Raw genomic sequence first — 24,868 nt, 5'->3', positions numbered from 1 at the left:
TTATTACACTGCCTTATTTTTTATCTTTTTTTATTAAAGTATAATAAACAGAAAAGTACACAAATCATAAGTGTACTGTTTGATGCATTATCACAAGATGTAACCATGACCCAGATCACGAAACAGAAAATGGCCAGCACCCCAGGAACCCCTTGTGCCCCCTCTAGTCACTTCCCCTCCCTTCTTCTGTCCTGATTTCTAGTAAGTCATTGTGCTTTGTGCCTGTCCCACTAGACCAAGAGTAGGCGAACTATGGCTTGCAGGCCAAATCCTGCCCACCACCTGTTTTTGTACAACCTGCAAGCTCATGGTTTTTACATTCTTAAATGGTTTTTTAAAAATGGTAAATAATATTTTGTGACGTGATAATCCCATACAATTAAAACAAGTTTTGTTGGAACACAGCCGTGCTCATATCTTTGTATATTGTCTCTGGCTGTTTTCACCCTTTGATGGCACACTTGAGTAGTTGTGACAGAAAACATATGGTCCACAAAGCCCAAAATATTTACTCTCTGGCCCTTTACAGAAAAAGTTTGCCAACTCCTGCACTAGACAGTAAGCTCCAGGAGGCTAGGGCCCAGTCTCATTCCCAGAGCTTCACACAGTGCCCAGAGCATGATGGATGTTCATAAAGAGCTTGTGTTAATGGTCAAATCATTTATTATCCTTTCACATAGGAGGAAGAGAAGGAGATTCAGGATCAGACACCCTAGAAAGCCCTATAGGGCTCCTCATCCAGAAGCATTACATCTGGTGGTTAAGACCAGGGAATTCCGGAGTCAGACACAGTGGATTTGAATCCTTCTTCTGCCACTTGCTAGCTATATGACATTGAGAAATTTAATCTCTCCAAAGCTTATCTTCACCATACATAATGTGAGGAAAAAATAGTACAAACTTGTTGTAGAAATTTAAAATCAGATGGCGTAGGTAAAAGTATGAACCATAAGTTCTGAATAAATGTTAGCTATCATCATCATCAAAATTGTCACCTCTCATCGGCCTCTGTAAATCAGACCTTAGGTTTATGCCGAGCCCTAGAAGGGCTTCATTCACTTCTGTCACCTCCCTCACCTCTCAAGGCCCATGCACTCCCAGCCCACATACTCAGAGTAACAGAAAATCCAGCCTCAAAGCAATCAAGTGACTTGTTCCCGTGTGTCTGTGGTACCTCCAAGTCTGGTACCAGGGCCTCCAGCTGCTGCTCATTCCCCACTCAGGCCCAAATCAATAACAATGAGTCATTGGTTATCTATTAGGATGGTTTTAATCATTATCCAGGACTGTGCAATGGGGCCTTTTCTGACATTGCATTTTTCATATGGAGAATCAGCAGTTTGATTAATCACACTCCCAGACCTTAAGGCCATTTCTGAGCTGCTAATGCATTTCGAAAGAGCAGCAATAACATATAGCAAAGCAGTAGGCTGGGGAGGCTGCCAAGCCTGCCTGGTTCCAAGAGGGCTGTCTGGATCCAAAACTCTGCTCTCTCAGTCAGCCTCCCAGCAGGAAACAGATGGCACACTCAGAAGGGCTGATTGCAGAGAATTTAATGAAGGAAGTTTGTATAGAGATATGAGCAGGATTAAGGGAATAGTGAAGCACCCCTGGGCTAGCAACAGCTGGAAGCCACTACCACCCCAAGCCCTGAAGGAGCAAAAGGAGGGAGCTGTTTGGGAACTAGTGAGAGCAGTAGCTGTAGGAGAGGACGCCTGACAGGAGCTGTGGTCTTCAGTAGAGGAAGGCGGGGTGGAGAAGAGTGGGGAATGGATCTCAAGGGGCAAATGACAGCTACCCAGCAGAGCCACCTAAGACCACACCAGAGATGGGTTCTCCAACGGGACCGGGCTTAAAGAATGCTGTCACCTGCCATCTGACCCCTCCGGCCATCCCATTTGTTGGCATTTAGGCTCCCCATCATCAGGGTCAGCATGCCCTTCACCTTGCCCAAGGACTTCACTGAAAAACAAGGCAATTATGCGCTCAGAACATGACTTGCGTGTTCTCAACCAGAGATGATTTTGCCTCCCAGGGGACACTTGGCATTATCTGCAGACATTTTTGATTGTCACAACTTGGGCTCCTGGCACCTAGTGGGTAGAAGCTGGGATGCTGCTAAACATGCTACAATGCACAGGACAGGCCCCGACGACAATTATCCAGCCTAAATGTCATAGTGCCAAGGTGCAAAACCCTGTTTGAAACTAACTGCTCTGGCCTCCTTTGTCCCTCCCTCAGACTCCAGCTGGGTCCTTCCTTGCACCCTCTCATCCAGCCCCCAAGCAGGGCAACTGCCAGCCCTCTCTCAAGTCTGCCCACTTTAGGCTGACTCAGTGGTGTCCCCCAGCACCTTGACCTCTTCCTCTGGCTGACATGAGTAGTTCCCTTATATTCCTACCTTACTCCCAGGCTACACACCATCCTTTCCCAGCCCAGCCCAGCCCCTGACTTCCAGCTCTTGTATCTGCACCCACCGTCCTTCCTCTCCTCTTTAAGACCATCTGTCCTCCAGACCCGTTCCCATAAACCCCTCCCATCTCAGCTACCCTCCCAGTAATTTTTCTCTCTCTCAATTGATACTGCTTCCATGTCTACCCCTTCTAGACATCATGGAACAAAGTAGATTTTCTAGAGCTAGCGAAGGCCATGCTCAAAGCTATTTACACCCTTTCTCCCCTTAGTTCCCCTGGAGTGCTCTCCCCACGAGACACACACACTCTGATCTCTCTGATGCTGTGACTCTTGGGAGCTGCCGAGCCAGTGTCTGGCACAGGCTTCTCCGGCTGAAAAACTAGGGAGTTCTGCCAAAAGTAACCTCTCACCGTGGTCCCTGGAGAGAGGGCTCCTTAGAGGCCAGAGCCTCAAAGGGCACAGGAGGAAGCAATGGCCAACCAAGTGTGGGGCTCTCCTGGCTCCAGGGAGGCCCTCGGCAAGGGGCTGACCCTTCTCTCTCGGCGCCTCCTCCCAGCCTTCCCCCTGCACAGGGCCTCTCTGCACCCCTGTCACCCTTGTCCCTTAGCCCTATCAAGGCTCAGACAGAGCGGGGGCAGGAATCCAGCTGTTTAGTCCTGAGATGAAGTTGTCCAAGGTCCAGACTGACCAGAATGCCTCGCCACCTTTATTCCTTTCCTCCAGATATCCCTTGAAACCCAGAAAAGCAAGTAGGACAGGTGAGCCCAGCCCCCTGGCATGAGCTCTGCCATACTGCCCGCCCAGCACCTCCATGGTCCACCATCAGCAACTGAGCCACACCCACTGTGGAAGGGCCCAAGCCCTCCCATCCTCAGAGATGGCCAGCAGAAGCGGGAGAGCCAGGGTTGGGCCTAGGAGGGGGAGCAGGGTGATTGTGCCGGCCCACCCTTCATTGCAGCCCCACCAGCTCAGTGATGGGAGGGGCCTGCACCATGAGCTCCTCGTAGCGACTGAGAAACAGCCAGAAGCGAGCCAGGTAGGAGTCCTCGTTGTAGGGCAGCTGCTTCTCATGGAGGAACTGGGACACCACCGGCTTCACCTGCCAGAAGATGGGTGGGAGGAGGAGCTGCTGAGCCAGGACTGCGGCAGGCCCACCCCCGTGGGCGCTTCCTCTTCGCAGCCCCAGCTCCTGTCTGCCTTGTTCCATGACGCTCTGAGGAGTGGAGGGGCTTGGAGAATTCCTGCCTCCCCACTCCCAGCAGGCAAGGGAAAGGGGGGCCGTCTCGCCACCATCCTTCCCCAGGGCTCCCGACTGTGTGACAGGCCTCCTTGGCACACGGGGGCACAAGTCATGGCACCCTTTACTGAGTACCTCCTGCGTGCCCAACATTTCCCATCCATTTCTTCATTTCATCCTCAGAGCCTGTCAGCGTAAGCCCTGCTCACTCCCATTTTACAGATGAGAAAGCTGAAGCTCAGAGACATTCAGTTAACTTGTGCACAGCTAGGAAGAAACCCAGGTGTCTCTGATCAGAAACACTCCCCCCACCCCCCACCCGCTGCTTGTATACTGTGCTGCCCTCCCTGGGTACCTCTGACCAGGCCAGTTGGTCAGAGAACCCTGAAGGTCACTCCCCCTCTGCCCTCACATAGTTCCTGCATCCCAGCTGCTCCAGCCCGACCTCATCTACCTTCAGGCACATGTTGTCGGAGAGTTGGGGGAAGAGGTGGTGCTCCACGTGGCAGCTGATGATGGAGTGGCCGAACGCCCAGTCCAGCACGGGCAGCCGGGGCAGGTTAAGCACGCCCAGGCTCATCATGTGAATCCTTCGGGGCTTCTTGTCCTGGGAGAACATGGGCAGCCCGATGTGCTGTAACAGACACACGAGTCACACCCTGGGCTGGACCGGGGGACCTTGCCCCTCCTCACCCTGCCCCAGGCATCCTCACCTAGCACTCGGGGACCCAGTGGGTTCTTCTGCCCTTCTCACCCGACTCTGGGGCGACCTGGTAGAGGCATGAGGAGGCTGGGGTTCTCCCGCCTGTGTCCTGAGTTCAGTCTCGCCCATCTCTGCGCCTCTCTCTCCATCTGTACAATAAGGGGCTTGCCTGGGCACCCCTCACATCCCTGGGTACTCTAAAGTCTGTGACTGCTCACTGCTTGCTCTCATGTCACCATGCCCTTGCTTCATCCTGAAGCAACCCTTCTCTGCTCTCTTTTCACCAATCAAAATCCTGCTCATCATTCAAGATCAAGTTCGCGCATCCTCATGTATTTTTTCATTCAACAGGTGTATAGGAATGCCTCCTCTGCCAGGCACTGGCCTAGGTCGAAGGGATGCCGAAGTGAACGAGAGCTTCTGTTCTAGCAGGACGTGCAGGTGGGACACGATTATGGGACTACGTCATTGAGGGCTTTTGTGGGGAGCACTGGGATGGTGACAGACAGCATGCTCTAACCCGGGTCTCCACTGGTCAGGGGAGCACAGCGAGGTCCATCCCTGCAGAAACAGCCCTGGAACTGGGGGCCGAGCCCCTGGCCTCCCATGAAGGCCTGCCACCCCCAGCTCCTCCATGCGCCACCTCACGGCATATGCTGGGCCCCCTGTGATGGCCCTTGCCTCACTTCACTTGGGCTTATCACAGTGAGCACCTTGAGGGAAAGAGCTGGGGTCCTAATCACTTGTGTCCCCACAGGGCTTCCTCAAGTGCCCTATGCATATAAGGTTCTTAATAAACCTCTGATCCATGCATGAATGGCAACCAGCACTGAAGAGAAGCAAATTCCTTACCTGAGACCAAAACTCTCTGTGATGGCCCGCAGAGAAGAGCAGAGGCCTGGACGGGAGGTGAGCCTCCCTCCCACACAGGTGTCCTCTCTCTCCCCAGAACCTTGAGTCCAGCCTGTGGTCAGGCACCTGGAGAATGTTCCCCATACCCCGCAGCACCCAGGGTCAGGGAGGCCTCACCTGAAAGATGTTGACATGGAGGTAAGGGTGGGCCAGCAGGGATCTGGTGAGGAGCATGCAGGCCAGGGCCGACCCAGGGCTCTTGAAGCCAGACACGTTCAGGAGCAGCCAGTAGTGAGAATAAAGGCCCAGCAAAATCAGGCCAAACGTCCGCAGAGCCGCCCTGAGCTCCACCTTTCTCAGCCGCTCTGCCAGAAGGAGCAAGAAATGGAGGGAGGGATGCACAAGGCTCAGATCCAACAGAGCTGGCTCCTCGTGGCTCAGTGGTGTAAACAGGGTGACCCAGGTGTGTTCAGTTGACCCATACACAGCCCTGAAAAGTAGGCTCACCCATGTGATGGAGGAGGAAATGGAGTGTTAAGCAACTTGACCAAGGTCACTCTGATAGTGAGTGGTGGCTTGGGGCTTGAACTGAGGGCCCCCTAGCCCCTGCTGCTTCCACTGTATATTGCTCCCATAATATTAAAAATTATAACACGCAACACAGTACGAGGCATTTACAAAGTGTTTTTACATCGGTGACCTCATAATGCTTTCACGCCACCTTTGAGGAGCAGGTAAGAACCTGAGACTCAGAGACGTTAAGTTCTACTTACTTTACTTACTGCCTGAGGTCACCAGCCAGTAAGTGGCAAAGCCAAACTTGGCCGCAGGTCCAAGGCTCTCTCCACCCTGCCTGCCTGTCCCAGAAACTTTCTGTCCAGACTTCACTCAAGTCTCCTAGCTTCCTCCACAAGCAGCCTCCACGGAGCCAGGAGGGGAAGGAAGGAAGAGGGGACCAGATCTTTGCAGGGCCCAGCCCTGACATACTCACCAACAGCCACCAGTGGGGTTATGATGGGGATCAAGAAAGGAGCAAGGAACATGTAGACATAGCGGTTGAGGAAAGGCAGCCTCCATGTGCTGGAGTCCCCCAGGCCCAGCACGTTGGTGTAGCCATGGTGCATCTTGACGTGTCCGTACCTGCCGTACTCTGCAGTGAAGGCCGTGCATACCTGGAGGAAGGAAGCAGAAAGGGCACCGGGGCCATCAGGCAGAGCTGAGCAAAGCAGGACCTTTGGGAGCCTCAAGAACACTCCACCCTCCCCAGATGCTGCATTTCCAGGGCCTTCCTGCCTCACACCCCCAGCTAAGCAGCCTTGATCATCAACTCCCAGGTATCCAGGACCACAAAGCAGAAGCCACTCAAAACAACTGCATCCACTTGGCATGGCTATGAAAAGCATTTGCAGGTGGAGGCGACACCCCACGATTGCCACGCTGCCGCTGACAACCCAGGCAGGCCTGCAAGCCCAAGAAGGCTGTCAGAGAAGTGGACACGCGGCAGGGGAAGCTCCTGGCATCCTACTGCAATTATTTTGTGCATGATTATCTTGAAAACATCTGTACCTTCATAACACTACTTTGTATTCTGAGCCCACAGCCGCAAGAGGAGAGGTGCGGGAGAGGTCTGGGGGCAAAGGGAAGCCATCTCCTGAACTGTCCATGAGGGTGGCACCCAGGGTGAGGGTGCCTTGGTGGCGGCCGAGTTAATTCTCCCTAGGGGTGTCTTCTCTGGCATGCGCCTTCCGTGGGATTCTCTGAAGCTGCTCAGAGCAACAGCAACTCTCTGACTCCAAGAAGAACAGACATTCTGAATGCAAAAGAAACACTAAGGTTTTTCTTATGCAGATTATGCAAATGAACATGCAGCTATCAGCCTCTTCCCATATTTTATCCAGGCCAGAAGATTTTGCTAATTTTACTGAAGATGCTGCCTGCCTGTTTCCAGGAGAACGTGAAGGGTTTCCCAATGTCAATCACTGAGCTGAGCAAAGACAAGAGAACACCCTTCATTGAGTGCTCAGTGTTCTGCAATTTACAGACAGGATCTGTCCATCTTCCAAGCGCAGGGTGTCAGTAGTGATATTATTCGTTATTATTCACAGGTGACAGAAGCAGAAGCTGAGATAGAGAGAGGTCACATGACCACCCCAGGTCACTCAGCTAAGTAGATGGCAGAAGTGGGATTTGAACCCAGATTCCAAGCAAGATAAGCCGTGAGACCGCTGAGATGAGCCACTTACTGCAACGGGGCATGAACCCAGGCACTGGGTTCGGGCAGCTGAAGTAAAAGCAGAAGAAGAAAGATAAGGAACAACATTGTCTTCACACTGTGTCTGCAGAGACGTTCCCCCTTGGAACGAAACGAAGCCAAAATGTAGCCAGAGGCTCTATCTAAAGGACACTGAGGAGGACACTTAGTGACGTCATAACTGCAGTTTTACAACAGACACAGGAAGATAAGTCAAACCAGTACTGCACGGCCCCTCGGAAGGCAGAGGGCAGGAAGATAAATGCTAATTCAAGGACAGCATTGCTGTGGAGTCCACGAAAACAGGACGAGGCGCTTTGCTCTTGGACGCTGTGACACGCCGAGGGGCAGGTTTTGCTCTCTGTTTTTATAACATCACAGAGGAACAGAACCTGGGGGAGGCTGCAGAGGGTGGGCAGTTAATGTGTCAACTAAAGTGATGTCTCTTCCAGGCCTGCTGGTCTCCAGAGGCTCTGCCTGCTCAAGAGGATGCACCACTGGGGCCACGTGGTTGGTTCAAGTTGAGACAGAAACTTTCGGCAGCAGGTACAAGGGGGTACAGCTGGGGTCTGTTGGGACATCCTCAGGGGCTCGCCTGCCTCTGCCCAAGCCCTGCAAGGGTGTGTTTTGAACCTCACGGTGCTGCCCCATGGAACTGGAAGAAGCAACTGTTGTTAACTGCTCCTTCCATGCACTTCTGCTCCAAGGGCCCATCTTATCTGCCTTGCTTCTTTCATCAAGTGTCAGCTGAATGCAGCAGTCTGCTTAGTGACAAAGTTCATTTTCCTTCTGGCACAAGCTCCGCATCACCTTGAAGACCAGCAGCTAACGGCACTTGGAGGAGCGATGCCAGGAGACGGAGCCAGAGTGAGCATGGTAAGAACTTGACCCTCAGGGCCCTGGTGGGGTTTTCAGTCAGGTTCTCAGCCAAGTGCCAGATTCGAGGCTGCAGGGAGACAAGCTACCCTGCAGTACGTAACGCGTGATTTGTGACTCAGCACACACTTGCAGAGTCTGTGTATGATTTGCCTTTTTATGTGAATAAGAGCAGATTTGACCTTATTTTTTTTTAAAGATTTTATTTTTTTCCTTTTTCTCCCCAAAGCCCCCCAGTACATAGTTGTATATTCTTCGTTGTGGGTCCTTCTAGTTGTGGCATGTGGGATGCTGCCTCAGCGTGGTTTGATGAGCAGTGCCATGTCCGTGCCCAGGATTCGAACCAACGAAACACTGGGCCGCCTGCAGCGGAGCGCATGAACTTAACCACTCGGCCACGGGGCCAGCCCCAGATTTGACCCTATTTCTATAACACTGGAATTCTCACTGCCATCCAGATGTTCTTTCCAGAGAGGGAGAGAAAGGGGTGGATTTGGGCTAGAAGGGGACGACAGCACAGACTGCAGCATTTCTCAATGTGCATGCGCACCCATCAATCAAAGGGCAGTGGAGAATGGCCACAAGGCTGTGGAGGTAGTTGGAGGACGGACTGTCCTGCTGTAAAAGATTATGTAAAGGTCTCACCCAAAAGGATCCCACATCCAGACCCAGAGAAAGTTCCAGAAGCTCAAGGTTGGTGCTGCCTCTTGATATCGCCATACTCTGTACCCCTCAGGAAGACTTAAGAGCCCCAATCTCTTAGCAGCGCTCAGGCTCTGCAAGTGGCCAGCATGTGCAAGGGGAGGATGTCAGTATAATTCCTTGACATCTCTCATTGGGGGCCCCAAATCTCTCATTTGTTCCTTTTCATTTAATTGTTTGCTCACTTAAGCATCCTCAGACCTCTGCCAGTGGCCAATGGTAGTTGTCTAAGTTGGTAGTTTTTAAAAATAATTTATTTTTTGAATAGGTAATGAGAAAATTAATAAAGGAAACCTCAACTAAAATAATCACCACGAAGGCCTGTAGAGGAAGCTCTCCCATCCTACCATTCACCAATTACCCCAAACAGCAAGAGCCCAGTCCCTGCATCTCCAACAGGAAGGTATTGCTGCTTTATGACTCCAGAGGGAGGAAGGAAGATTTTCTTCTTGCCCAGCAACAAGCCCAGCCAATGGAAAATGCTGCAGCTCAGCCAATGAGAAACTGTCATCACCCTGAACTCTTACTTTCTTCCAATGACCTTTCATTTTTCCTTTGCTAATGACTTCTTTGCCCCCCACCTCCTTTCTATAAAAGCCTCATATTTTGTGTAACTCCTTGCAGCATCTCTCTGCTTGCTGGATGAGATGCTTTCCAATTCATAAATCATTTCATAAAGCCAATTAGATCTTCAGACTCAGTTGAATTTTGTTTTTTAACAGATTGGTGGCAGCAGTGTGACCAAAGCAAACTTCCGACAGGATTCAGGGACAACGAGAAACAGTTGTGGCCCCCATGAACCCTTTTGAGTTCACCGTCTTTCTCACTGTTTCTGAGGGCTGTTGGTGAGTTCCTTTCAGCTGAGCTCCACTCTTTTTTGTGTTCGAGCTCTCAATCTAATTGGCTTTCCTTAACAGGGCAGGTCAGCTTGAGCTGGTAGAGAATTCTTTCTAGAGCCCAATTAAGCTGGTGGAGGATTCTGCCCAGAGTCAACTGGGCTGGCCAATGGTTCTGCCTAGACCCAAGACCGCAATTCCACAGATGGAAAACCCCAGCCCTTAGCTCAGTCCCTGGATTCCACATCGGGATTTCTGACCATTTAGCTGCAGTTCTCCACTCTGTTTGAAATCAGTCCTCAGTCCCCAGTCCTTGGGGTTTGCTGGTCCAATCCTTTCTCCAGTCCAAGGTTCCATGGGAACTGGTGGTGGTGAACACAGGACCTTCTTGTGGCCAGGATGCAGTAATATCTCTTGGTTACTACGAATACAGTAAGGTGGACATGTTTATCTTGTTTTGTGTAGATAAAGGCTATGGCCAAGTGGGTATCTCAGAAGGCAAAAAGAAACCCCAGCCCTTTGGGTTTTTTTTTTTTTATTTATTTTTTTATTTTTTTTTTAAAGATTTTATTTTTTCCTTTTTCTCTCCAAAGCCCCCCAGTACACAGTTGTATATTCTTCATTGTGGGTCCTTCTAGTTGTGGCATGTGGGACGCTGCCTCAGCGTGGCTCGATGAGCAGTGCCATGTCCACGCCCAGGATTCGAACCAACGAAACACTGGGCCGCTTGCAGCGGAGCGCGCGAACTTAACCACTCGGCCACGGGGCCAGCCCCCCCAGCCCTTTGGTTTTGACCCTAGATTCCCAGACTCCACTTTGGGAACTGTTGGTGGCAGCTGCAGTTCCCCATTTGTTTGGAATCAGTCCACAGTCCCCATTCTTTGTAACCTGCAGGTTCACTGGAGAACCTGCTCCCCGGATTATTAGTGTGGCTCCAGGAAACTCAAAAGCCTAGCTAAAAGACAGAAGACCCCTTATATAGAGTTGAGCATGCCAACTTCCAACATACCTCCTTATTTTATGTTTAACAACTATGAAACTGGCTCAACACAAAGTTGACAGAAGGGAGGCCATATTGTAGAAAAGAGACCATATTGTAACTTTGAATGACCTCTGACTAACTAACCCAGCTGGATTTGTACCCTCCAGGAGATCCACCTGCTCTGTAGATCTTATGACCCCCTGCTGGTGCATATACCTCCCAGCTGCAATAAGAGGATAACTTCGTTCTTTTGAGCTCTTAGGGATGTGATGACCCCCAAACAGAGAGTCTATGCTGATAGCCATCATCAGTGAAAACTGAAAGATCTGGTGTGGCAACTCCCGGGTCAACATGCCTAACCTCCCGTATAACCCACTGGCCGATATAACTGCTTCAAGATTCTGTTCCCCTCTTAAGATGGTTCTTTTGGACATTAGTCAGCGATCTTCCCTCTTGCTAGCAAGCTGGAATAAAATGCCCTTTCTCTGCCACCATCTTGCCTCTTGACTGACTTCTGTCTCGCAGCAAGCAGATCATGCCCTTTGCGTGGTAACAACTATAGTCCCAGAAGTTGCAGGCGTCTAAAAAGACGGCAGGATTTTACTAAAAACAATCTGGAATTACAATGGCCACTATGGGGAATATTCCAATTAGACAAAATCGTTCATTTAAAAAAACGCATTTGAGAACAAGGGATCCCAGGTTGAACAAACACAATGGGATACTTATTTTTAAACGGTATGTAGAAGCTTCCAAAAGCCTTCAAGATTCCAAAATACCTTCTCTGAAAGATTCGTTGCAAAAAACTAATGAAAAATTAAAGACAAAAGGTATCTAAAACAACACCTAGGGGCCGGCCCCGTGGCCGAGTGGTTAAGTTTGCACGCTCCACTGCGGCAGCCCGGGGTTTCGCTGGTTCGGATCCTGGGCGCAGACGTGGCACCACTCATCAGGCCATGTTGAGGCAGCATCCCATATGCCACAACTAGAAGCACCTGCAACTAAGATATACAACTATGCACCAGGGGGGATTTGGGGAGATAAAGCAGAAAAAAAAAAAAAAAACCACCTAGGCCTTCCCCGTTTCACCCTCCTAAGGGTCCCTTATCAAGGCACTGGTCCAGAAATCGATGTCTCACTTGTAATCAACTGGGAAACTGGAAAGGAGATTGTCCTTGAAGGCCCTATGCAAATTCTTCAACATCATCTTAAATGAGCTGATGAAACTGAGGGATTTTTTGTTTTGAAAACTGCTATGTTATTCCCTTAAACAGCCAAGGGAAAACTAAAATTGAAATTAATGGGGTTGTTCACTACTGCCAGAAATATTTACTGTTTGTCCCAGCTGAAACCTGACAAGCTATTTGAAAGCTTTTAATAACTTTTTAATATCAAAACTTTGGCCAAACTGGAAGCTGATATTCCGAGCCTGACAGGAATTGCTTTTCTGAGGCCTCCTCCCATAAAGTGTGTCCCCAGAGGGAAAGAAGCAAATTGGAGTAAATGTAATTGGAAGGGCAGGTCAGCGTCTTTATTATTGAGGCCACAATCCAGTGCTTTGGGGAACTGGAAACAACGGTCTTTGTCTTGCAAATATTTGCAGGGCCAAAGGTATGGCTCTAGAGAGTGGTTCAGAGTTCAGCTGTCCTTTTTGCCAACCCCAAAACCTCCCTATTTATCTCAAAATGCTTGTAGCTATTATAAAAGATCAGGACATTAGAAATAGAATTGTCCTGCACTTAAAAACTGTAATTACCCTAGACCTCTCATCATAGGCAAATATGCCCCCAAAACACTATCCTGGAGGAGAGAACTTGAATACTTTTCTCTGTGCCTCTGTGATCTTCTCCAGACCTCAGAGTTATTCTTTCAAATGCAAATGGTTCTCACCAGAAGAAAAAAGAAAGAGGAGGAAATATTTAGAAATTGGGCAAATGTAAAATCTTTAGTGTTTACTCCACAAATATTAGTAACTAAAAGGTCTCTGTTTGTCTACGTATGTCTATATATGTGTATCTCATAGATGTGTGATATTTTTCCACCTCCAGATGGGACTGCCAAAATTAATTTGTAAAAGAACTCTATTTAATTGCATTGAAGGTCAAGCACTTGTAAGGATTGGCTATTCTAAAACTCAGAAATATAGAAACTAACCCAAATGCTTTTCAAGTTCACGTGATCTAGGATTAATCTTTAACAAATAAAAGCTAATTGAAGTTTGTTGGTTTAATTAAAATAGGCCTGTCTTTGGAGTTATCAGCATGAAGTTTAATATTTTTATTCTAACTAAGTTCACTAAGGGTCAAATAAGTTCATGATATGTGTGTCACAAAATTTGTCAGGAGGAAAAATAGCTTGGGATTATAATTGACTTTGTCTAACGTCTCATGAAGTTTTCATGGGTAATACAAACATACTTGTTGAGAACTATTCAACTAAATAGATATAAGTAGGATAAAATGTTTTTAGGTGAACTTTTTAGCAATAATCACATGTTATGGTATGTGCACTTAAAAATGGTTTCCCAAATCTTTTTGGTAACTTGAAACTTTAAAGTTTTGTAAAATTAAATGATGGAAATTCATTGAATAGATAGATCATTTCCAAAAAGGATAAAACACAGAAACATTAATTACTGAACATAGAATTATCTACTTTTTGCTCTTTATCACAGGAGAACTTGAGATATTTGGGTCTATTAGTAAACATGTCTTGTGCCACGCTGAGAGATTTACTTTGAGAAAAGCATGTTTCTAAAAATTACAAAAGTTATTTATAAAACTTGCCAAGCCACAGAATGTTAATATAAAAGACAGTTCACAATTGCTTACTTCTTAGTTTTCACTAGAAATTAAGGCTTCTAAGGGTTAAGAATTCTAATTAATATATGTAATTAAAGCTACTAGAAATAATAAGGGAAACAGCTCTGTATTCAAGGAAAGTGGGATGTGTTTTTGGTTAAGAAAAGATATGAGGTATGGAGCTGCATTTTTGTTAAGGGAAATGAGAAGTAATTTTGCCTAAACTAGAACTTTTGGTTATGAAGGATGAATTAAATAGAAAATCGGGAAGAGAGAAAGAGAATTTTACCTTGTCTAGTCAAGTTGGTTAGAAATTGGATCGTTATTATAAGAGTTTTGGAAATAGGTTTTAATATCAATCGTGTACTTATGTAAAACTAAACCTTAATTTTCCTTCATCTGCTAAAAGAACAGAGTTTTCTTGGACTACTGATTTGCTCCTGATAAGAGACTGTAAAAGGTGTTTTTTTTTTTAACTAAGCTGCCTAGAAAACAAAGATTTTGTGTTTTATCAAAATAATTTCTGTATTTGCCTTTGAAATCTTTTATCATCACTTTGGTTAAATAGATAATTAAGTTTCATGATGATCTGTGATCTTATTTAGGCAAATGTTTTAAAACATATACATACATATTTGACAAGCTTCTGAAAATCAAATTCCAAAAATGAAGTCTTTTGACCACAAACTAACTTTGAGGTTTTCCAGAGGACCCCTGGAACATTCCAAAGGATTTGTTCTCCCTCCTAATAAAAAGGGAGATATTAAACTAATTAGGTTTAGTTGTTATGTTAAATTACATGAGAAGTAGTGTCAAACAAGTGTTGATAAACCTTCTTAAGTTGCCTGGGTGAATGTTTTTAATATGTGTTCTAAAAATTACATCAAAATCCTAAAATTTTGATATGTCCTCGTATAATGTTATTAGTCATAATTCTTGTTATTCTCTTAAAATGTTGTCTGTCATCAAAATTGAGGCTCACACTAAAAGGACTGAACCTTAGAATAGGAAAATGCCCTAGCTCATTTTTATGTAAAGGCAGCAGGAACAGAATCTATAAAGATTTTGGCAAATGTGGATGAAGTCCATCCTGCTTCTGCAAAAAATGAGCCCTCATTGCTAGACTTTTGCCATCCTGGTATCCTTGTAAAATGTCAGTGGTCTGCTCCCGAATCAGAGAAATTAAGATGGGTAAACAATAACTGTAAATTAAACAAACAGTAGGGGCTGTGGGAAACCAAAGACAGCAACTTGGTTCTTCCTGGCTCCCCAGCAAACCCCATTTTTCAGTTTCCATTTTTGCATTCCTTCCCCCACCACAGTGCCTTTAAGATGACTGAATTTATGGATCAACATTGGTGGGGAGACTTCTACAAAACGGCAAAAACAGTCTACCAGCCACGTCTGACCCGTCAGGTCCATAATCCTGGAAAAACGATTTTTGTCCCCAGAGACCTCAAACCTTCCCGCTCCGGACCCTTTGAATACCTGCATCCAGACTTCATTCAACTGCCACCTATCATGGGTTATCAATATGTTCTTGTAATTGTATGTATGTTTTCTGGATGGATTGAAGCCTTCTCATCACAAGGCGGATACCCTCATGGTGGCAAAGAAACTGTTAGAGAATGTGTTTCCCACTTAGGGTATACCTTCCATAATCTCCAGTGATCGAGGCATCCACTTCACTGGGCAAATTATGTGAGCCTTAACAAAAGGCTTGCAAACTTGTTGGAACGATCACTGTACCTATCAGCCTCAAGCAACAGGCAAGGTTGAGAGAACTAATGGGATCCTCAAACTTGTAATTTCTAAACTTACTGAAACTACTGGGTTCCCTTGCCTTTGGCATTGCCTTTGGTCTTGCTAACTGTTCACAGAGCCCCTTTCAGGAAACATAAACTCACTCCACATGAGACAGTCACCAGCAGACCAATGTCTATTGGTAGACAACCTTATGCCGATTCCTTATTGTCTCATGCTAGTAGGACCAGCTACTGGAAGTCTTTAATGTCTTGTGCTCAAGCCTATCCTCAACACGTTAAAGAAGCTTTCCCAGATCCCACTTCAAAGGATCCTGTTAGTCACAGTCTGGACTCTGGTGACTAGGTTCTGGAGACATCACCAGAAGAAGACAGCCTTGGGCCCCACGGGAAGGGAACTTACCAAGTACTGTTGACCACTCACACTGCTGCAGAACTAGAAGGCATTGAGCCTTGGATACATATCTTACAGCTAAAGAAGTCTCCACCTGACATCTGGTCCCGTACAGATGCTGGAGACCTCCGAACCAAACTGACAAGGAAGAGAAGTAGCTGACACTGGTGTAGACTGCTTCCACCCAAGACGACAGATCAAAACTTCATACTTTAACTAAACATGAAACCTTTTCTTCTTTTCCTTTCCTTCACTCTGGCGTTGACCTGGAAAGATAACGCCATCATCCATATCTCCCAGGCCATTGTTAGGAGGGTAACGTTTCAGATTGCTGGAACTGTCATCAAAGATTTCAATCTATCCATAATTCTCGAGCTCAGATTTCCCCCCACTCCCTAGATCTCACTAGCAGCACCTATCTTTGCAAGGCATTTAGAATGACTTTTTACTTCAGGCTAGGAGATTCTCTTCCCACATGTGCTAAAAACCTGACTAACCCCCTGGCTTAAATGAGTAAATGCAGCAGTCCCTAAAAATGACGTCCTAACAAGGTGACGCTGGTTCGCCACTTCGAGATGATCTCCAACACTAATGACCTTGACAAAATATAGACTACGGGTGAGAAACACCTGAGAGTTCTCCCTACTACCCATTCTTGTTACTCAAATGCGGCCTTAAGTGGTTTCCCATCCATGCACTTTCCCTCTGACAAGGGACACCACAACCAGGAAAGGTCCTTCCTGCCATCAAGGGACAAAGGCTACTGAATTCAGAAAACCTGACTCTTGATCAGTAATGCTTTCAGAAAAAGATCTTGATCAAAAGGGAAAAATGTGAAAATTAGCAAAGGAAACCTCAACTAAAATTGGAGTCAAGAAGGCCTGGAGAGGGAACACTCATGCCTTACGACTTGTGCTCAGTTACGCTAAACAGGAAGAGACAGTAACTCGCACCTCCAACAGGAAGTTGTCTCTACTTTAATACCCCAGCAGGAGGAAGGAAGATTTTCTTCTGGCCCAGCAACAAGCCCAGACAATGGAAAATGCCACAGCTCAGCCAATGGGAAGCCATCATCACCCTGAACTCATACTTCCTTCCAATGATCTTTCATTTTTCCTTTGCTAATGACTTCCTTGCCCCACCTCCTTTCTATCAAAGTCTTCCATTTTGCATAACTCCCTGGAGTATCTCTCTGCTTGCTAGATGAGATGCTGCCTGATTCATGAGTCATTTGATAAAGCCAATTTGATCTTAAAATTTACTCAGTTGAGGGGTCAGCCCACTGGCATAGCAGTTAAGTTTGTGTGCTCTGCTTTGGCAGCCCAGGGTTCAGGGGTTCAGATCCCAGGCACAGACCTACACATTGCCACCAAGCCATGCTGTCACAGCATCCTACATACAACATGGAGGAAGATTAGCACAGATGTTAGTTAGCTCAGGGCCAATTTTCCTAAAAAAAAAAAAAAGTTGAATTTTATTTTTTACCAGTAATATGTTGAGATAACTCAGAATTCAAAAATTGCATAGAAACAAGTCTTCTTCCTACTCCATCCCCTGGCTGCCCCATTCTCCTCCTAGGAAGTAAGGGCAGCTCTCAATCTCTTACACATCCTCCAATATTGTCCTTTTATTTTATTTTTTAAACAAACAATACTTTGCAGGATTAAAAAACATTATAAAATTAAGATGCAGTCAAAGTTGGGTTTTAAACAGGTCACCTTACTGGATTTGAAGGGGAAGGGCAAGACGAGGCAGGTGAAGGGCCAGAGGCTGTTGGTATGGGCAAGCTGAGAGATGCTTAGGACTGGAAGGGCAGGGATGCAGGAGGCAGGATCTGGGGGGAGGATGAGGAGTGGGAGGAGTAAGAAGGATCATGGGCAACAGTCAGGTTTCCAGCTCAGGGCCGGGCACAGTGGGGTCACTCCAGGAATGGGCCCAGGATCCTTGTATTCTCCAGGCCTGCAGGCCTGGACAGGATGAGTAGGAGGAACTGTGGGTCGTCCCAGGGGCAGCATCCCTCGGGCAGGAGGGACTCTGGGCTGGAGTCTGCCCAGCTCCCATTCCTCCCTCCAGACTCTCTCACTGATTCCCAGGGGCGGAGCAGCCCCTTCATGGCTGGCTTCAGAGTGGTGGGGGCCTCTAGGACTCCACGGGCCGCAACAATTGGTTTGTCAGATAAAGTATAAGACATCCAAATAAATTCAAATTTCAGATAAACAGCCAGTCATTTTTTGTAGAAGTATATGCCGAATATTGCCTGCGTTCATTGTTTATCTGAAGTTCCAACTTTACTGGGCGTCCTGTATTTTTATTTGCTCCATCTGGCAGCCCTGCTCAGTGAGAATACAGGCCCTGAGTGTGAGTCCTCAGGGACCAGGCAGCCTCTCGGGCAGGCTCTGTGGGCAAAGGGTGATGTGTTAGCACCTCTGGATGAGAGAAGAGCCGAAGCCAGAGGAGCCCCGGTGCCTCGTCCTGATGGGAGCGGGCGGGATGCGGGCCGGGCTGAGCCCTTCGAGGAGCTCTCACAAGATTCTCTCCCCTTTGAGGCCCTGTCCTTGGGAACCTCCCAGCTCCTCTGATGGCACATGGGCCTCCCTGCTCCCCTTTCTCCAGGGTCCCCATTAGATTCTAGTGAGCCCAGATTTCTGTGGGTCCCTCATGCACTGTGCTGTTTCCTCTACATATGCTTTTGTCTGTACTTCTGCTCCGTCTGAAACCAACTTCCTGCTTCTGGCCTGGCAGCGTCACCTCTGGACACTCTGCCCAAGAGTTCTCAGCCTCGGCTCCACTGACCTTTGGGGCTGGGTCATTCTCTGTATGAGGACTGTCCTGTAAGATGTTTAGCAGCATCCCTGGCCTCTACTCACTAGACGCCAGTAATACACACACACGCACGCACACACACCCAGTGTGAGAGTCAAAAATATCTGCAGACATTGCCAGTGTCCCTGCCGTGCTCTCCTCTCTGTGCTCTCATAGCCTCCACCCCACCTCGTTGGTGCGCCAGCCACATTCTGCGTGCCTTGAGCCCAGGCTGCACCATGCGCCAGCTGAGCGGCCTTGGGCAAGTGACTTAACCTCCCAGAGCAGTGTTTCCTCATCTGCAAAGTGGGTTTAATAATAGCTTCAACCTCACAGGGAGGTGTGAATGTTAAATGAGATGATTCATGTAAAGTACACAGTCAGCACTCAAGAAGGGTTAACTAGTATAATCAGGACTTTTTATGTTTTCTGAGGAAGATTGGCTCAGGGTGAATGTGGTTACACACACCCACACCTACACACACACACACACACACACACACACACACACACACTATACTAACGTCAATTTCCTGGTTCTGCAAATATGTATCTATTGGAACAAACTAGGTGAAGACTACACCTGACCTCTCTGTCCTATTTTTGCAACATCCTGTGAATCTTTAATTATTTCAAAACTGAAAATTTTTTTACAAAAGTATATTTTGTACTGCAGACCTGAGCCCTCTAAATAAATTTTTTTAAATAAAAAATCATATTTTTAAAATAAATTTTTAAAATAAAAAAATCAGACTAACACCCCTCGGGGTTTGGGTGGGGACAGAGAGAAGATCAGAGAGACGGCCCAGAGGATAATGGTCACACTGAACTCGTGGGAAAAGAACATTCGAGAATTGTGAACAGGCTGAGGGTTCTTGGTTCTGGAGGAGGGTTTAAAGTAGAGACACAATAAAGCGCTTAGCAAGTGGCACAGCCTGTCCCCGCCCACTCGGGGAGCATCTTGATTGTGACATGCAAGAGAGTCCTAAAGTCCTCTGATTTCAGGAGTTAATCCTCCCCAAGCTTCGGTACTTAAATCATGGTGGCCCTGCACCCCATCCTCCTGTGGCCCTTCACTGGCAGTCCCCAACAATGTAACTGGCAGTCCCGGTGACATAACCCAGGACAGGGAGGGGTGGGTGGCCTCGCAGGGGAAGGCTGGGGCTACAGTGGGCTGGGGAAAGGGCCAGAGATACATCAGTAGGAGGAATGGAACGTTCTCTTGTGGACTGGAGATGGGTCTTCAGAGGGAAGTTCATGCTAGTGTGGGGAGGTGTGTATGATTTTTGATCCTTTAGCCGAGAAACAAAAACAACCTGGAGCATCAGCCGCCCCCTCCATCCTGCCGCCCCAGCCCCCAGATCCAACGGGTCAGAGCGGGGGAGTCCTTGTCCCACCCTCAGCTCAAGCCAGCAGACCCTGAGACAAACCCAGCAACCACCAGGCGCCCCAGGAAAGCCAATGATACTCAGCTGACACCTGAGGCTGCAGACTAGAGGACTAGGTCATTCTGTAGTGACAGTGTCTCCTGAGGGTCAAGGTTTGGGAAGAGCACAGGCACCCAACAAAAGGAAGATCAAAGAGGGAAGACATCAGGACGTGGCAGAAGTGGAGAGGCAGGGATCCAGGGAGGTCCCCGGCCGTCCGCTGAGATCCTGGGCAGCCAGAGCTTGTCCTTTGTGCCATGCCGAGAACAGGTGGGTGCACCAGGGTCACAGCAAACAGCTCCCTCAACACACGCGCACATACACACACCAACACACAACGCTGTCAACCTTTCCCTTAAAAACAAACGAGAAAAACCCCTATCCCTTTCCTTGCAGCTGACGGCAGGTTCCTTCCAGAGAGAAAAAGGGACACTAACACTTGGTGAGCATCCAAGAGTCCGGCCCAGGCCCTAAATTCAGATCGACGCTGCCTCATCTAATCCTCACTCTGGCTTCAGGAGGAACGTAATGTTATTATTCCCATTCATTAGGAGAAGCTAACACTTAGATGCTGAATTAAGTAACTTGCCCAAGGTCAGGCAGCCAGTGTGTCCAAAGGCTGTGCCCGAACACTGTCCCCTGCCTGGCTGACAAGACCAAGGACTCCATGCCAGTGGGCTGAGGAGACTGAGCCATCCCTTCCTCCACACTGGGAACTGGACCCTCCCCAGAGGTGGCCAGAGCCACACCTTGTGGGGCGGAAAAGCAGGAGGCCTCCCACACAGCTTAGCCAGTGCCTGAGTGACAAATCAGTGTGACCCGCCCTGGAGCTGACTGCAGCACCGCCAGCCGGCATCACAGCACGCCGCCACCACAGCACGCCGCCACCGCCTCCTCCCTGCGCTGTGGTCCTGGTAGAGCTCTCCAGCTGGGGAACCTGGGAAGGCTTCTCCGTGAAGGCGTCCTCAGCTCCCTGCCATCACTCAGCACCCACGATAGGGACTGCGTTCCCCAGGCAGTCTAGGCCAGGGGGTTCTCAAACTTTGCTGGGTGTCAGATTCCCCTGGGGAACCTGCTAACTCTAGCAGCCGGGGCCTCTCCCCCAGCAAGCCAGGTCATTCAGCTGCATGCCAAAGCCTGAGAACCACCGGGCCATCCCTGTGTGTCAAATGCCCTGCAGGCTGGCACTCCCACATCCACCACACCTGCTCCTCCTCTGCTGCCCCAGGCTCCGGGCTCTCAGTTCAGCTCTGAAAAATTGAAACAGCTAATCCTACCCCTGACCACACAGCACTGCCCAGTTGCTCCCCTGCCTGTGCTTACCAACTTGGGGGACACCTGACCCCAGCTCCAGGGTCTGGCCCCTGCCTCAGAGCCTGGCTGGGACCAGTGCCCAGAGGTCCCTGGGAAGGGAAGTGTCTTGAAATGGACTCTGGGGATCAGGAAACTGTTGGTTCCTCTTGTCCTCTGCTCTTTAGAAATGTGTGCCGGTGCAAGAGGAAGGGAAGGGAAAAAAGGAGGAAAAGGAGAATGCTAGGCAAGAAATGTCTCCTCCCATTCAGCTGATGTGGTATAATTTTACACAATGTCATACATGTGTGTGTATAGTTATATAAAGTTTTATAAAAATTACATAACTTTATTAAAAGTTAATAATTGACTTAATTAGTTACCGTAGCCAGGCCCTGGCAGAAAAGGACTGTTTCTGGTACCAGCTCTCGTATTTGTTCATAAGGGACCTGGGTGGCCAGGTGAGGGTCCATCTGGAAGGGAGGGAGGGGGCAGATCCACAGAGGAACTGAAGAAGCCTGAGACAAGTCCAGAAAGAAGGACAACCTGGCCAGAAACCTCTGCCTTCCTGGCCTTGCCCGTGGGCAAGAAGCTGAGGCAGGATAGGGAGGGAGTGGATGGGGGTCAAGGGTCAGGAGAGAAGGGTCCTTCCTGGAGCAGACCTGGAGGAGCAGGGGGCCTCTCAGGACGGCTCAGCCATCGCCAGGCATGGGGGGGCATGTTCTGGAGCTGGGACCCTGCGATACCAGGCCCCTGCTCCTCCTCCCCTCTGTCTGTGGCTCACATTATAAACCCTAATGGCAAAACCAGGAGGCCCCAAAGGCTGCAGCCAGGACAATCACATACCAGGACCTGCCACCACAGGTGTCCTGGCGGGAGGAGGAAGCTATATCATCACTTGGCCCAGTGCTGCAGAGAGGCGAGAGGACACCCCCAGGGAAAACAGGAGTGCCCAGGCCAAGTGCACTATCCTAAGTAAACACTCGTACATTCCTCACACGGTTCTCTGCCCCCCAGTGCAAGCACCCTCCCAATGGCTTGGGGACGTGCACACTCACACACACACACACACACTGTGGTGCACGCTGCACACTTGGACCCACAGACCAACTGCTGTAGCTCTCTGCCCATGTGGGCACACACAGCTGTACAGACAGACCTCGCCCAGAACAATGTGGTTGCCCACAGGGTACCACAGCCACCCCTGCCCCCTCCCAGGCTCACCTCCACAAAGAAAAGAGCCCAGATCTTGCTCCAGCGTTTCGACTCGGTGAGGGCACCGTGAATGGCCAGGTGGCTGCCCTTGACAGTGAGCGTGTAGTGGCACACACCCAGGATGGTAACACCCAGGGCAAAGACCAGGACATTCTCAGAGCGCAGGCACAGGAACCCTGCACGGAGGGAGAGTGGAGGTAGGGGTGGGCAGGGTGTTTCTCCAGTTCTTGGAGATCTGGGCCCAGACACCCCAGCCCCCACCCCTGGGAGCCCAGGCTGAAGTGTGCTGGCCCCGCCGGCTGCCACAGGCACCATGAGGCAGGTCTCACTATGGCCCGACAGGGACAGGTTAGCTCTCTCTCCAGTATTTGGGCCAAAACAGAGCCCCAGTGACTCTCCAAGGAGACTCCGAGAGTTTTATTATACAGCCCAGCCAGGGCAGCGACAGGCCTGCCACATGGTGGGGGTATAGATCTAGAGGGGTCCAGGGGAAACTCTCCCCCTCCCTCCTCACTCCATCCTGGTGTCCCCCAAGGAACCTCCCCGCCCCCCAGGTCATCCCGCCCCTGACTCCTCTCAACTTTCCCCTCCACTGCCCTTCATGCCTCCTCCAGTGCCCCATCCTCTGGGGACAGAGGGCAGAGCACCCCAACTAGACTTTCAGGTTTGGGGTATAACCCTCTGTCCGAGGTTCTGGGCACAAGCCGTCTCCCCCAGCCCTCTCCATCACCCTACCCCGCGACACCACCAACCCCAGCCCTGCTCGCTGTCGCCCTGTCCCCGTGCTCCTCACCGGCCGGCAAGGCGAAAAGGCTGAGCGCGAGGATGGCGCAGTCCACGCCGTGGCGCTCCCACCACGAGCTCGCCCTCACCACGTCCCGGACCAGCGCCTCCAGCTCGCCCAGCAGCGCCTCGGCCCCGCCGCTCTCGAGGGGCGCGTCGCGCGCCGGCTCCATGGCCTCCGCGCTGGCCAGGGGCCTGGGAAGACTCGGGGGACTCGGGGAACCCGCAGAGCGTCTGCGGCGCCGGGCGAGGCGCGGGGCGCCAGGCGCGGGCGGGGGCGGGCCGGGGCGGAGTCACGCGCTCGGCTGGGGACACGCGGTCCCGGGTGTCACGGTTCGTGCGTGCTGGGCATCCGAGCGCCTCCTGCAGCGCGCCCTTGGCGACCCGGCCCGGGCTGGGGGCACCCTCCTGGCAGTTGGGACCAGAATCACCCGCAGGAGTTTTGGACAGATGCCCGGGGTGGGGAGGCGACCTCTGAGCGAGAATAGCCCCTGGGTAGAGAGGACAGGGCAGGGGAGCGGCGTGGAGACCAGAGGAGACGCACGACGGCCGTCCCTGACCTCCTGACCCCAAATAACTCCCTCGCGTTCTCCCTGCCCCCGCACCCTGCTCGGGTTTGTTGTAGCATTTTCACTGCATAGCCTGAGTGTTTTTCTTAGCACTTAGCAGGCGCCCCCGCACATGACAAGAGGACGTCTGTTCCCTATCTCTGCCGGCAGACTGGTGCCCACAGGGCCTCCCCTTGCCCCTTTTGCTCAAGCTGTATCTTCAGTACCTGGAGCAGTGCTCAGCACATAAACATTTTTAAATTCTTGGGGCAGACAGTTCAAAGACTCGCCTGACTCAGGCAGATGGGGGAGTGGGGGTCCCCTATGAGTCTGGCTTTGGCCAGTAACCCATGGAGAGTTGGCTCTCCAGCCCAGTGATTTTTGGGGTGAGAAGGGACAGCTACAAAGAAAACACATCCAGAGGCCACCATTCTGGGTGGGATCGCTCTGCAATTCCTCTCACTCAAGGGTGCCCAGGTGTGCACCCAGGGCCCAAACCGGGGCCACAGCAAACAGCCCCCCGAGACTTGGGAGCCACACCTGTCCTGGCCCTACCCATCTGCCCAGGCCCAGACCCAGTGCTGCTGGAGGCTGACCTTGGCCCTCCAAGCACAAGCCACTGTGCTCGGCAAACTCTCCTCTGGGTTCTTGAGGGTCCTTTCTTCTTTTTCTGTTTTGTTTTACTTTCCCCCTGGTCTCACATTTAAGTCTCTTTAAAAATGAGGTCTGGGGTCTGGTATGGGGTGGGCAGCAGCATTTTCAGCTGCAGAACTTTGGGAAGGAGGAAGACAAGCAGGAGGAACAGGAGAGAGAGAGAGGGAGGTGGAGGAGAGGCAAATTGTGAAGGAGAGTCAAGGACACTGACGGCTGACTCCTTCTGTCTTCCTTGGCTTTTCCTTCATGAATTCTTATGAGTTTGTCCCTCCAATTCTGTATAAAAGGGCAAGATTTCTTTACCGGGTCTGTATTCTCAGGGGCTTACCCATGTAAT

The 24,868-nt window shown here is 49.8% G+C and overlaps 1 protein-coding gene and 1 long non-coding RNA gene across 2 annotated transcripts; one reads left to right on the top strand and one right to left on the bottom strand.

Moving 5' to 3' along the window:
* Positions 1-1,251: 1,251 nt before the first annotated feature.
* Positions 1,252-23,877, bottom strand: FADS6 (fatty acid desaturase 6). Its single transcript, XM_070560036.1, has 7 exons — positions 23,340-23,877; positions 22,556-22,722; positions 6,199-6,379; positions 5,385-5,572; positions 4,107-4,286; positions 3,362-3,514; positions 1,252-1,962 (listed from the first exon to the last, which is right to left on the bottom strand). The coding sequence occupies exons 1-6, from the start codon at positions 23,500-23,502 to the stop codon at positions 3,365-3,367; spliced, it is 1,029 nt and encodes a 342-aa protein (XP_070416137.1). The 5' UTR covers positions 23,503-23,877; the 3' UTR covers positions 1,252-1,962; positions 3,362-3,364.
* On the top strand, positions 7,694-9,730 carry LOC103546559 (uncharacterized). The gene is made up of 4 exons (XR_011522913.1): positions 7,694-7,809; positions 7,911-8,004; positions 8,258-8,334; positions 9,305-9,730. It is a non-coding gene; the product is annotated as an uncharacterized lncRNA (long non-coding RNA).
* Positions 23,878-24,868: the final 991 nt, after the last annotated feature.

Source organism: Equus przewalskii, chromosome 10, assembly GCF_037783145.1.
Source record: "Equus przewalskii isolate Varuska chromosome 10, EquPr2, whole genome shotgun sequence".
Taxonomy (NCBI): Eukaryota; Metazoa; Chordata; class Mammalia; order Perissodactyla; family Equidae; genus Equus; species Equus przewalskii.
This window is presented reverse-complemented; position numbering and strand designations above follow the sequence as displayed.